This window comes from Canis lupus, chromosome 21 (genome assembly GCF_003254725.2).
Source record: "Canis lupus dingo isolate Sandy chromosome 21, ASM325472v2, whole genome shotgun sequence".
Taxonomy (NCBI): Eukaryota; Metazoa; Chordata; class Mammalia; order Carnivora; family Canidae; genus Canis; species Canis lupus.
Genome location: NC_064263.1, coordinates 39,974,604 through 39,987,068, shown reverse-complemented (window position 1 = coordinate 39,987,068; position 12,465 = coordinate 39,974,604). Strand labels below are relative to the sequence as shown.

General features: G+C 47.1%; 1 protein-coding gene across 21 annotated transcripts in view; it reads left to right on the top strand.

Annotated features, from left to right (window-relative positions):
- PLEKHA7 (pleckstrin homology domain containing A7) overlaps positions 1 to 12,465 on the top strand; it is a 219,632-nt gene that overhangs the window by 180,545 nt on the left and 26,622 nt on the right. For 16 of the 21 annotated variants that reach the window (XR_007404730.1, XR_007404729.1, XM_025459624.2 and 13 more), the window contains 2 exons: positions 1,734 to 1,787; positions 8,684 to 8,764. Coding sequence is in view for 19 of the 21 variants with exons in the window: in XM_025459624.2 (XP_025315409.1) it covers positions 1,734 to 1,787; positions 8,684 to 8,764 (135 nt within the window). In the remaining 2 variants the exon portion in view is untranslated. The remainder of the gene's footprint in view (positions 1 to 1,733; positions 1,788 to 8,683; positions 8,765 to 12,465) is intronic. The other 5 variants (XM_049099106.1, XM_025459628.2, XM_025459626.2 and 2 more) reach the window with 1 other exon arrangement.

Here is a 12,465-nt window from a genome sequence, read left to right as displayed (position 1 = left end):
TCATCTGGAGGGTGCCCTGGGATTGACAAAGCATCCTCACATCCCTTATCCTAGTGAACCTCACTGTACCTGGGAGAGGTTAGGCAGAACAGAAGTTACTACCACACCCAAGGCACTGGATCCAGAAGGGGAAGTGACTTACCTGGGATCCCTCAGCCAGTGGCATGCGGGCTGGAGCCAAAATTCAGGTCCTTTCTGGCATAGTTTATAAACCTAATGAATGGGACATGGAGGTTTGCAGGCAAAACCTGCAAAGGTCGGCAGAGGACAGAAGAAGGAGGATGACAGGAGTGTCACCTCCCTTGATAGTCCTGTTCTAATGAGACCTGAGAGACTCAGGAAATATAGTTGGAAAAATGAATGTAAGTGAACACAGCAAAACCCCTAAGCTGTGAATTTGGGTGATTTTTTTTAAAGATTTTATTTATTCATGAGAAACACAGAGAGAGAGAGAGAGAGAGAGAGAGAGAGAGAGAGGCAGAGATACAGGCAGAGGCAGAAGCAGGCTCCATGCAGGGAGCACAATGTGGGACTCGATCCCTGGTCTTCAGGATCAAGCCCTGGGCTGAAGGTGGCACTAAACCGCTGAGCCTGCTGGGCTGCCCTGGGTGATTTTTAATAATATTCCTCTGCTTATTCCTCCTTACTGCCATTGAAAGTATATAGGGACCGGGCTGATTAGGGAAGTAGCGATGGATAAGGGGACACTTTAGGGATAGAAATAGCATCTTGGAAGTCACCAGTGTCCCTGTCAGTGGTCCTTCAGGTCTTCTCATGCTTAAAAGCAGGCTGAACATCTCACATTGTTTACTTGTTTTATATCAGATATGTAAACAGGGCCCTCTCCCCCAGCTCTGGCTTGCCTTGGTTTGCTGGGAGACCTCTTAGCTTGTTGGGAAAGTGGTCCCTGGGGCATTTTTCTTAAGCTTTTGCCACCCCTCTGCCTAATAGTTAGCTTATGTGGACTGTTACATGGGAAACACAGGTCCTAGAAAATGAAAGAGTCATTTGCTTATTCTCTACTGTTTCTGGTAATTACACTGAAGGACTCAGCAGACTGTCAGAGACCGTGTAGGCAGACAGGTCCGACATTGAAACGACCTCAGCCAGCTCCTGACATGGCTTCATGCTGAGCGAAGGGAGCTGAAACTTCCAGTAACTGCTGGTGCTGAGCATCCTAGAACCAAAGGTTGTGTCAGGACCTACCTGGGTCCCCATGTCATCTCCCTGCCCCTTCAAGGCATTTAGCCACACTAATCAGAGGGTCATTTTGCTTCATGCATACGAAGTGGGCCAGTGCAAAGGTTTGACAACAAGGATCGGAGCATTGGTGATTGACAGATGCCTAGCGCAGGTGTTGTGTGCCCTCTTCCAGCCAGACCCCTCTAGTTCTGTCTCAGGAGCTCACCACTGGCCTCAGTTCATCTGCGCTGCTGCCCTAGCCCTGTGGTGGTATGTGTGCTGTCTCCCTCCTCCCCACCAAACTGTCCCCCGCAGCCAACTGGGGACTAGCTGGCTTTCCCCACAGTGACCTGCAAGATCCGCCATGCAGAAAGAAGGCTCTAAGCTACACTGACACATTGGCGCTTCCTCTGTGGCCCCAGATGTGTTAGCCTGCTGTGGTTCCTTGAGCCCAAAGCTGTGCAATGTTGTTGATTCACACACGGAGCCCCAAATTTTGGAAACCCTTGGTGTTCATAACTGGCTTTTTTCTCTCTGTGCTTCATTTGAAGGCTGATGATACCTACCTCCAGCTGAAGAAAGACCTGGAGTACCTGGACCTAAAGGTGAGGGATGTCAGGGGTCTTGCCTCCCTTGGACACACATCTTTCTGAACATGTCGGCCTCATTGGAGCTAAGCCCAAAGCCAAAGGCTGCACAGGTCTTACCAAATCTGGATCCCAAATGAAGACATGTCCTGTCTATATCAGAAGAGATTTGTCTCTTACTGCCTCTAACTCAGGGCTCAGTTCCTTGTGAGTTCTGCTGTAAGATTTCTGGCTTATGGAATGAAGGCATGGGATCCTCATCTCTTCCTGTTCTTGGTTGGGACCCAAAGGCTCTTCCAAATAGTAACTAGTTCCTTCCTCAGAGCTGATGGTGGGGTTAGGTTTGGCTCATAGGGTGCTACTGATGTACGTTTCCAGCTACGAGTATTTTGGTGGATTTTTGGTTTTGTGCTGGAGAAGCAGGTTCCAACTGGAATTCTATAGGCCCACCATGGTCTCCCATATGGGAGTCTCCCATATAGATTGTCTCCCATCTGCATTTAGGAGGTGAGCATTGGGCTCCTCTCTGTAGGTGATAAAGCTTCAGGCTTGAAATCAGCCTTCAGAGCACAGAGAGTTGAGAAAGCTGGTGGAGAAGTGTGAGAGGCATTCTGTGTGAAAGAACTGCTATTGTTTCCTTACCACAGCTCTCTGAAAGCTCCCACTGTGAAAAACACTTCTGATGCCTAAACCATGAAATAGACTGAAGGAATGTGACCTTTAATTAACTGTGGATGTGGAAGAGTGGGAGGGCCTGTGGGAGGACACCCAGGCGATTGCCACGGGACACGCCTCCCTCAGTACCCCTGTGTACCTGGCTTGAGGTATTTTTAACATGAGGATTGTCATCCAGCCTTGTAGAAGCAAGAGGGTTAACATTAGGCCCTGCAGCAGCAGATGGGGGCCCTCCGCACACTGAGACAAGATCAGAGCCTTTGATTAGGAGCCAACTAGTTAACTTCCGTATCTGATGAGCACTTGCTGTGTAACCAACTCTGGAGAAGCCTAAGGGACATGGAAGAGAAAATTGAGATTCTCTGGCCCTGAGAAACTCCCAAATATCCTGGATTAGAAAAAGAAAATCTCCCAAGATAACATAGACTTGTTTGCAATGAGCTTACAAAGATCTGTGTGGCTTAGTGCTCAGAGTGGAGATAGTGAAGATCACCATGGGCTGTAATGCTGGGAAGCCTTCTGGAGGAAGTGGCATGTATGTGGAGCCTTGAAGAGACAGAGGGTCTGAGTTGGTTGAAATTAAAGGGAAGAGAACAGTGAGAGGTGAGGTTGGTGTGGCTAGGGCTGGAGGAGGTGGACCCCACAGAAACTTCTTTAGGAAGGAGGAGTACAGTGAACAAAAGTCAGACTTGACTTTCTGACATGAGCAAAACAAGGATGGTTCTCTTAAAACCAGGACATTTCCTAGCTTATGTGGCAATCAGATCACACAGAACATGAGTGAGTATTGTAAGTATGGTAGCACTGCCTCAGGATGCAAAATGTGCAGCCCAGCCTATCCCGCTGTGCCCTGATTCTGGGCAGGGTCCTTCCACCATCCCACCCCTCAACTGACGTAGAGAGAGATCCACCTTCACCTGCCCTATGTTACCACCTCATCTCCATCCCCTAGCCTCCCCAGTAGCCAGTCACTATGCCACCTCTTTATTCTTCTCACCCCCCTTCAGGGCCGTGCAGTCAACCAGAAGTATTTATGGAACATTCACAATGTACCTAGGCTGGTAAGAGAGGTTTGTTTGGCTCCCCATCAGCATGGGTGTACCTTGAAACAGTCCTCAGAGCGCTTGGTGCATGATACAAGAGAGACCTTAAAGAGCCTGAGCTGGAGTACTAGGAAACCTCTGTCTTCTGATTCTTATTTTTGTAGGATAGCAGACACTCACAGCTGGTCCTGGAGGGAAGATTCTGTTCAGGTCCGTTTTATTTCAAGATCATAGAAATTGAGTTAAAAGGGATTTGAAGAGAGAAACTGAGGCATAGGATAGCAGAGCCAGGAGTCCTTGGATGTCCTGACTCCCGATAGGAGCTTAATAGCAATGGAGGGTATAATGTGTGATGGTTACTGTGTTTTGCTAAATTATCTAACTTCACAGTAGCCCTGAAAGGAAAGTGCTGGTATCTTTTTTTTTTTTTTTTTTTTTCCCACTGACTAAGGTTCAGAGAAGTAAAAGGCTTTCCCAAGGCCACGTATGTGGTTACTGGGGAATTAATATTTAGGTATATCTCTGACTCTGAAACGTGTTCTTGAGTCACCTTGCCTCCCAGCCTTTCTTAAAATGGTGTTTCTGCTACTGTAGACCCAAAGGCATTTCAGTTTTTGGTGGAGCTGAACTGGAGCCGTTATCCCAGGAAGTGTGTTTAATGTGATAGAGGCAAGGTGCATCCTTGGGGTGTTTCACTAGCTAGGAGCTGTCTGCACCCAGAGCATTAACTGGTGACTTTCTGGAAGTTGTCACTCATATAGAAAACAGATGTGGTGATACCAGAGTTTCCCCAGTCTTTGTTATTCCAGTTGCTAAGCTCCTCTCAGAGAACTTTTCCCCCAAATGAACTACACTAGTAGCGGGGAGATGCTGGGGTTTGTGCTGTGTGTGAGTTGTCTGTCTGGTGTGGCTGACAGAAAGATTGGCACCACCTTGGCCTCTCTCCAAGGTACAGGGTGCCCACATCAGGGAGGCAGTGAACCTGCTCTGCTCTGCTCAAGCCCAGCTGGGGTATAGGGTTCCCAGATGGTGTCTCACTTTAGGACCCAGATGAGGAAAGGCCTGGAAGCAAAGCAGAGGTGTTGTGGGCCTATAGAACCATGGCTGAGGATGTATTAGGCAGGATGCTTTTGTTTGCAGGTATCTGAAACCCAAATCAACCTGTTAAGAAGCCAAAGAGGGAATATACTGCTTCTTTTAGCTAAGGGCTACATCTCAGGGGCTCAGGCCATTTCATCACTGTTCTAGTTTCCCTGGTGTGTGGACTGCCTCCACATGGCAGAGAAGGTGGCCACCTGCACACCCAGGTTCCCTTCCAGCCCAGCCTAGCATCACCATGGGTGGCCACTTGCAAACCCAGACTCCCTGTGGAGTGAGGGAGGGGTTCCCTGATGGGAAAGCATGCTGGGCAGAAACAAGAAAACTCAGCAGCAGTTAGCACAGCTGCACTGCAGAGTGGTGGAGACAGCTCTGGGTAATTCAAGAGACATATAGACAGTCTGCAAAGTTCTGAAATGTTGCCATGTGTCTTCTGTGGCTGCAAGGGGGAATGAAGACAAATGCATAGCATGCGTCAGCTATACTGCAATGTAAAACAATGGGTAGCAGCTACAAGTAGAGGGGTTTCTAAAAGGACTTGCTCAGGTTGTGCGGTACCCCCCATCTCAGGGTGCAAGTGAAGCTAGATGACACTGTGGGGCAAGGGGTGTGTGTGTGACTATATCAGGAAAACCCTGAGGCCCATTGGCTCTTGAGATTGCAACATGCTCAACAAAATGAGCTGATGCTGAGCTCAGTTGGGGTCCCTGAGATGAGGGCCTCTGTGGATACAGTTGAATGGGCCTTGAAGCCCAGCCTCGGTGTGGAGTAGCAGTGACATAGCCTCACCATGACCAGCTGCTCATGAAAAGTTCCTCTGGGTTCTTGGGGGCGAGGTGGGGCACAGGTGGAGAGGAAAGAGGGAAGATTTTTCTGGGGGAAAAATAGCTTCCCTATCCCCACTTGGTTGGCCTAGGCTCCCCTATGTCCCTGCTTCAAAGGCCACAGATTTAAGGATCCAACCGCCCCCCTCCCCCCACCACCAATCAGCTGATGCTCAGCTTCCAGAATCAGTTGGTGGTGTTTGCCTCCCCACATGTTGTAAAGCTTTTTCTCCCCAAAAATGAGTATTTGTGTTGTGCTGCCAAGTGCCTAAAGGCGTATTCCACTCTTTTAGAAGACACTCTATATTAATGCTCTTTTTGGAAAATATTTACTTGGTGGTGCCAGGGTGGAAAGGACTCCACCTTGATTAAGCATCTGTTCCTGCCTGGCAATGTTTGGGCATGTGTTGTTCATTATTGCACTTGATCTTCTCAGCAGCTTCAAGCAATAGGAATTACTATCCCTACCATCCTAAGAGTCCAAATATCAAGAGAGGTCACTTCCACTGTAATAGGTCTGGAATTTAAACCCAGTGTCTAGGGCATCTCGGGTGGCTCAGTGGTTTAGTGCCGCTTTCAGCCCGGGTTGTGATCCTGGAGACCCGGGATTGAGTCCCATGTCGGGCTCCCTGCATGGAGCCTGCTTCTCCCTCTGCCTCTCTCTCTCTCTCTCTCTCTGTCTCTCATGAATAAATAAATAAAATCTTTAAAAAATACATAAATCTAGTGTCTAACTTTACACCTGCCTTCTTTCTTCCATATACCATGTACTTTGCCCACCCTAAAGTTGTATTCACTGAATTGTGTTTCTGGTGTCATAGTTCTGCTCTTCAGAACGATATACCCTGGCTAGGTCTGAAGAAGCGGGTGTTGGGGTCACTGTTGTTGACAGCCTAGATTGCTTTTATGCATCTGTGAAGCACAGCTGGGAAGGGGAGGTGGAGGAGAGGGTGTCTGCTGCTGCTCAGGTGGTGCCTTTAGGGGTAGAAGAGGTTGCAGTTAACCCCACAGAGGCTGTTGTTCCTGACTGAGGGATGTGTCATCAGTGACTCTGGTTGCTTGGCCTCTAGCCTCTTCCTGACTGAACCTGAGATCAGGGCTACTCTGTTCAGGGTCTGTTTCCAAACTTAGCCTTTAGAACAAAGTTTCTTAGGTTGTGGTCTGGAACACCACCTATTTCAAGATCACTTGGGAGCTGATATTTTTTTGAAGTACAGAACCCAGGGGTTCTGTTGAATTAGAACCTCTGGGAATGTTGCCCAGAATTCTGCAGGGGTTTTTTGTTTGTTTTATTTTTAAATCAAGCTCTGGGATGATTCTTGTGCACAAAGAAGTTTGAGATCTGTTGTTCTGGAGCAGGGAGTATTATTGTTTTTTTTTAAGATTTTATTTATTTATTCATGAGAGAGACACAGAGAGAGGCAGAGGCAGAGGGAGAAGCAGGCTCCCTGCAGGGAGCCTGATGTGGGGACTCGATCCCAGGACCCCAGGATCACGCCTTGAGCCAAAGGCAGATGCTCAACCACTGAGCCACCCAGGTGCCCCTGGAGCAGAGATTATTAACCCTGGTCATGAACTAGGACAACCAGGGGAACTTTTAAAATGAGTATCAGTGCTTTGATCCTACCCCTTAGAGACTCTGGTCTAATTGGTAATAGTCAGGTATTATTCTTTAAAAACAAACAGGGACATCTGAGTGGATCAGTCAGTTGAGCATCTGGCTCTTGATTTTGCTTAGGTCATGATCTCATGGGTTGTGGGATCAATCCCTACATTGGCTTGCATGCTCAGCATGGAGTCTGCTTGAGAGTCTTTCCCTCTCCGTCTATCCCTCATCCCCACTTGTGTGTGTATTCTTTCTCTCTCTCTCTCTCAAATCTTAAAAAAAAAAAAAAAAAAAAGGCAAACTCTCTAGGTGTTTCTAATGTATGGCCAGGGTTGAGAATCATTGTTTCAAAGCAGTGGTTCTCAAAATATCCCAGATCAACAGCATCAGCAATACTTGGGAATTTGTTAGAAATGCAATGTCTTGGGTCCCACCCCAGATCTGCCCAGCAAATCTGTATACGGTTGACCCTTGACCAGTGTATGGGTTAGAGGCACGAACTTCTTGCATTGTTGTAAATCCAGAAATAACTTGACTCCCCAGAACTTGACTATTAGTAGCCTATTGTTGACAGGAAGCTTTACTGATAACTAAATCAATCAACACATAGTATAGATATTATATGTATTACATACTGTATTCTTATAATAAAGTAAGCTAGAGAAAATATAAGAAAATCATAGATGAGAAAATTTATGACCTACTGCATTTATTGTAAAAAATCTGCATATAAATGAGCCCTCACAATTTAAACTCACATTTTCAAGCTATATTCACTAGCTGTATTAACAAGTCCTCCAGGTGATTCTGAAGCATGCTGAAGTTTGAGAACCGCTTCTTTATAGTAGTAGTGGTTCCCAGTCTTGGCTGCATATCAGTATCATCCAGGGGTGCTTTTAAGGATCTGGATGCTCAGGCTCTACCCCAAACTGGTTATATCCAAGTCTCTTAGAGTAGGACTCAGGCATCATCTATCTATCTATCTATCTATCTATCTATCTATCTATCTATCTATCTTTCTTTCTTTCCTTCCTTCTTTCTTTCCCTTTCCCTTTCCTTTCCCTTCCTTCCCTTCCCCTTCCCCTTCCCCTTCCCCACCTAAGTGAGTCCATTGTTCAGCCAGGATTGAGATCCACTGTTTTAGCCGGTAGGGACAGTGTTCCCTCAAAGGAGCTGTAAGCATTTGGGATCACTGGTAAGATATCATTATTTAGATGAACATAGTTGTGAAGGCTAGGGTCTAGGGGACTGAAGGTGGAAAACATGGGGCAGGGATTAGACTGATGCATGGCACCATCCTAGTGATTCAGAGTCTTACAGTGTAGGGTAAAAGAGGACAAAGAAAGAAGCAAAGTCCCCTCTTGCCTTCTGCAGAAGAAACCAGAAGGAAGCAGGCACTGATAATGGCCCTCTCACATAAACTAGCCTGCACAAAGATCCTTCAGGCAGAGCTTCTTGTCGTCTATTTTATAGGTGAGGGAATGGAAGTCTGGACAGGCCAGCAGCCGGGAAGCAGCACAACCAGACTGAGAGGTGATCATTTGATTGCCTAGCACACATCCTCCTTAAGGTTTCCCCTGGCCAGTTCCCCCAAATTCTGGCTCCTTCAAGTGTCTTTTGATGTCTCACCTGTTACGTTTTGTTATATTTGCTTTTTGTTTGGAACAGATAAAAAATAATGAACCTTTGATCAACGTGCTTTACAAAGTGCTGAAGAAGTCAGCACGGGGCTGTCGGCCCAGGAGAAGCGTAAGATGATCTGATCTGTGTCTCCGAGCGGGGCCATTCCATTGCTTCTGGCTCAGTGCCGACCTCATCACTTGCTTACCCAGGGGCTCTCCTGACTGCCCCCAGGCTTCCTGCAAGTCATTTTGGTTTATTTTTTTCTCCCGTTGAAACTCCCCTCCTCATTTTGGCCGGTGCACCAGGCTGAACCTTTCATCTGCGGTGTTCTGTGCCTCCATCTTTTGTGCTGCCACGGGGGTGGGGAGGGCGTGCCTGGCTTGCCACCAGCTTGTGTTGTGTTCCCATTCTCTCTCATCTGCCTCCATGGTGAGGACTGACGTCGACCGTGACCAGTGTGGTCTGTGTAGTCAAGCGTGAGTTCCCCGGGAAGGGACGCAGTTCCTGGTCACCTTGGAACAGCTGGAGTACCCTGAGATTTCACCATGGCCCTGGGATCAGGGTGGCTTTTCTCTGGGGTGGAACGTTGACATTTGAAAACAGTCAAGGGTGGGACTGGAACAAAATGGACTCTCCCAGATACCCCCTTTGACTGATGCTGAAGTAGCCCCTGAGATGTGGCCAGCTTTTATAGCTTTCCGAGAGGCTGCAGGATAGGAAGCAAGTGCTATGTCCAGTCATCCTGAGTCCTGAGAGAAGGTGTGTTGGGATGTGGTGGAGGGGAGGTGAAATACGTGGGTGACCTTCAGTTCCTTTCTGGGGCACATACTCTTTCAAATGGGAGGATGCCCAATGACTTTCATTTTTTTGTTTTGTTTTGATGACAGAGATACCTGAGACCCATAGTGACATTTTAAATGGATCTAAACATTGCTATCACAAAGCAAAGTTTTAAAAGGAAAATTAGATGTAATAAACTACTTGTGGATACTCGTAGTAGCCTTGACTCTCTGGAGCAAAGGCAAATTCAGAAGTTTAAGGGGCCTCTGAGCTGGGTAAACACTTTCATGAAGCCCATGCTCTGAAGCCTGTGCCTGTTATTGTATAGGAGTAGGCCCAACTCACTCTATTTTGTTACATTCACAGGTTCACTAAACAAACATTTCCCAAATATCCTCAGTATGCTGGGCCCTGACTTTAAGGATACAGAGAAAATATGTCACAGTCCCCACAGTCACCCCTAATCAGAGTTACTGATGACTGAGGAGGAGACAGCGTATCATCTGATGTGTACTGGGAGACACAAGATGTGGGAGGATCTTCCCTGAAGGGCAGGGGACCCAGTTGGAGGGAGGGAGTTAGGGAAAAGCAGCAAGTGTCACCTCTGTGGAGTCTCTAGTCCTAACAGACTCAGCCATCTGAATTCCTAACTCACAGCACCTTAAATGCAGCCATTAAAAGGGGACAAGAGAGACGGCCCCTGGGTGGCTTAGTTAGTTGAGCAACTGCCTTCGGCTCAGGTCATGATCCCAGCGTCCTGGGATTGAGCCTCACATTGGGCTCCCTGATCAGTGGGGAGCCTGATTCTCCCTCTAATGTTCCCTCTGCTTGTGTACTCACTGTCTCCCTCTCTCTGTGTCAAATAAGTAAAATGAGACAAGGGAGAGTTACCTCTTAGAAAAAGAAGGTGTACTAATATTCTGAGGGAGAAACATTATGTGTCAAAATGAAAGCACAGAGACTTAGGAGCATTTAATCAAAGGGCAAGTAGTCCTAAAACACTAACTTCTAAGAAATTCCATATTACTGACATGGAATATCAGTTTATAATGACTCTGATTCATCCCTGAAAGGTTGAACTTATTTGCAGTTCTATGAAAGCAGCGTAGGACTTACTTTTAGAAACCTTCCCATCAAACAGTTTCAAAGGTTCAGCTTTCTCAAAATGCCCTTTTTGTGTGGAATACGTCATTCCTTTCCTGATGGTGCTGGATAAATGAGGCATTGCTCAATTAGATTCTCTGCCTTGCTATTTCAGTATCAAAAAGATAGCGTCTATTAAAAGCTCCAGTGAAATAAGGGAAAGAGTTTTGCTAGGAGGAAAAATTCCCACAGCATATCTCAATTTGAAAATGATTTCTTCTTAGGAAGTGAGCCAAGGGTCAGCCCCTTGGAGAGCAGACAAGCTCCTTGTCCTCTGCTCTGATAAAGGACTGTGACACAGAGTGACCTCCTTACCTTTACCTGCTGGGTTCCCCTGAGTTTAAAGGACCAAGTCCTGCCTGCGAGGTCCAGCTGTTGGTGGTTCACCAGGATTAATTCCACCCCTCCCCACCTTTCCCACTCCTCTGTCCTTGCAGGAGCCAGCAGTTTGTCTGTGGATTGTGGCAGTAGTCCATGTGTTCTGTGACTCTGTGTATTTGTATGTACACGTAATTTGCCAGTCTGAAGAGCAGAATTTGGCTGGAGTTCTACTTTTTTCCAGGAATTCTACAGCATTGACCCACACGTGCTTCCCCTTTGACCTACCTACAGTGCAATAAGCATTTGCTAAGTGCCTTCCATTGTGCCAGGCTTTATGTTCAGGGCTGGCTTTACCAAGATAAAGAAGACGGTGGTCCCTGCCCTCTACTGTGGAGCTTGGGAATGGGTGGGGGGGTGTGTCTGCAGCTAGACTCCATCCTCAGCCCAAGGCATGGAGAGGGCATCATTCCTTGACCTTGACCTTCACGTTTGCTGCTGATGATAGAGAAGGAGGAAAGCAGGACAGTTGGGCACATGAGTAGCTTGAGTTCTGAGAGGAATGTTTGCCAATATATTTCTGCTGCTTATTCAAACAAACTTACTGGAGCTTTCAGATGGAGTAGGGAGAAAGAGAGGGCTATCTTTCCAGCAGCTGTCTGTCCATCCACACTGGGACCCTCTGCGTGGTATATCTCGGTCATGATGGGTTCCACCCTCTGTTTCCCTGGTCACATCTGTAAAATGGAACTTAGCAAGTTGGCCTTCCCTGCATGGGACATGCTCGACCTGGCCCTCTCCAACCATGGCTTGGCTGTGGGGGTGCATCTCTGGAACAGTCCCTCCACCTCCGCCCCACACAGCTTTTGGCAAGAAGGAGATCAGGGGAAGTGAAAACATGGGCTAAAGGATTGGGTTTAGCTTTGTAGGGGTCAGTAGGAGATGCCAGCCTGGTGCCCACATGTGATCAAGGGAAGGATGGACAATGTTGTGAATGCCTGCTGACCCATAAGTTTGGGTGATTTTTGTCTACTGCTTTTTGGCTTCCTTCCCTGAGAGATTTTCTTCCCTGAGAGGATTGAGTAACTTGTGACTTATACAAATATGACCTAGCCTCAGTTATTCAGAGATCAATGGAAAACCCCAACCAGGATTTATCCAGGTTCCTTCATCCCTTGACCTGATTCTCTTCCCAAATGGTGTAGGGTAAGAAAGGCTCACCTTGCTTGTGGGGAGGTAAGAGCCTCAGAGGCTTCCTTTAACTGAGGCTTGGTGATGCCCCAGGGACTCGCTGGTTCCTCCTCCTCCACCTGCCTGCCCTGGGTTGGGTGTCACTTCTGTAACTTGGATATGACGCCAGGTTCAGTAGCAAAACTATGTCTTTTAAGTCTTCCAGGATTCATACTGAACTTGTTTGGGGAAAATTTAAGCTTCCATAGTTAATGATACTATAATTCGAACGTCTACTTTTTCTTTAAATTTGAGAAATTTACAAGTGCTTCTTGGATCACCAAAAGGTCTTGGTTTTTCCGTAAAATGAAGTAGGCATAAAAATCAGGTTTCGCCTGAGTTTTTGCTCCTTTCAT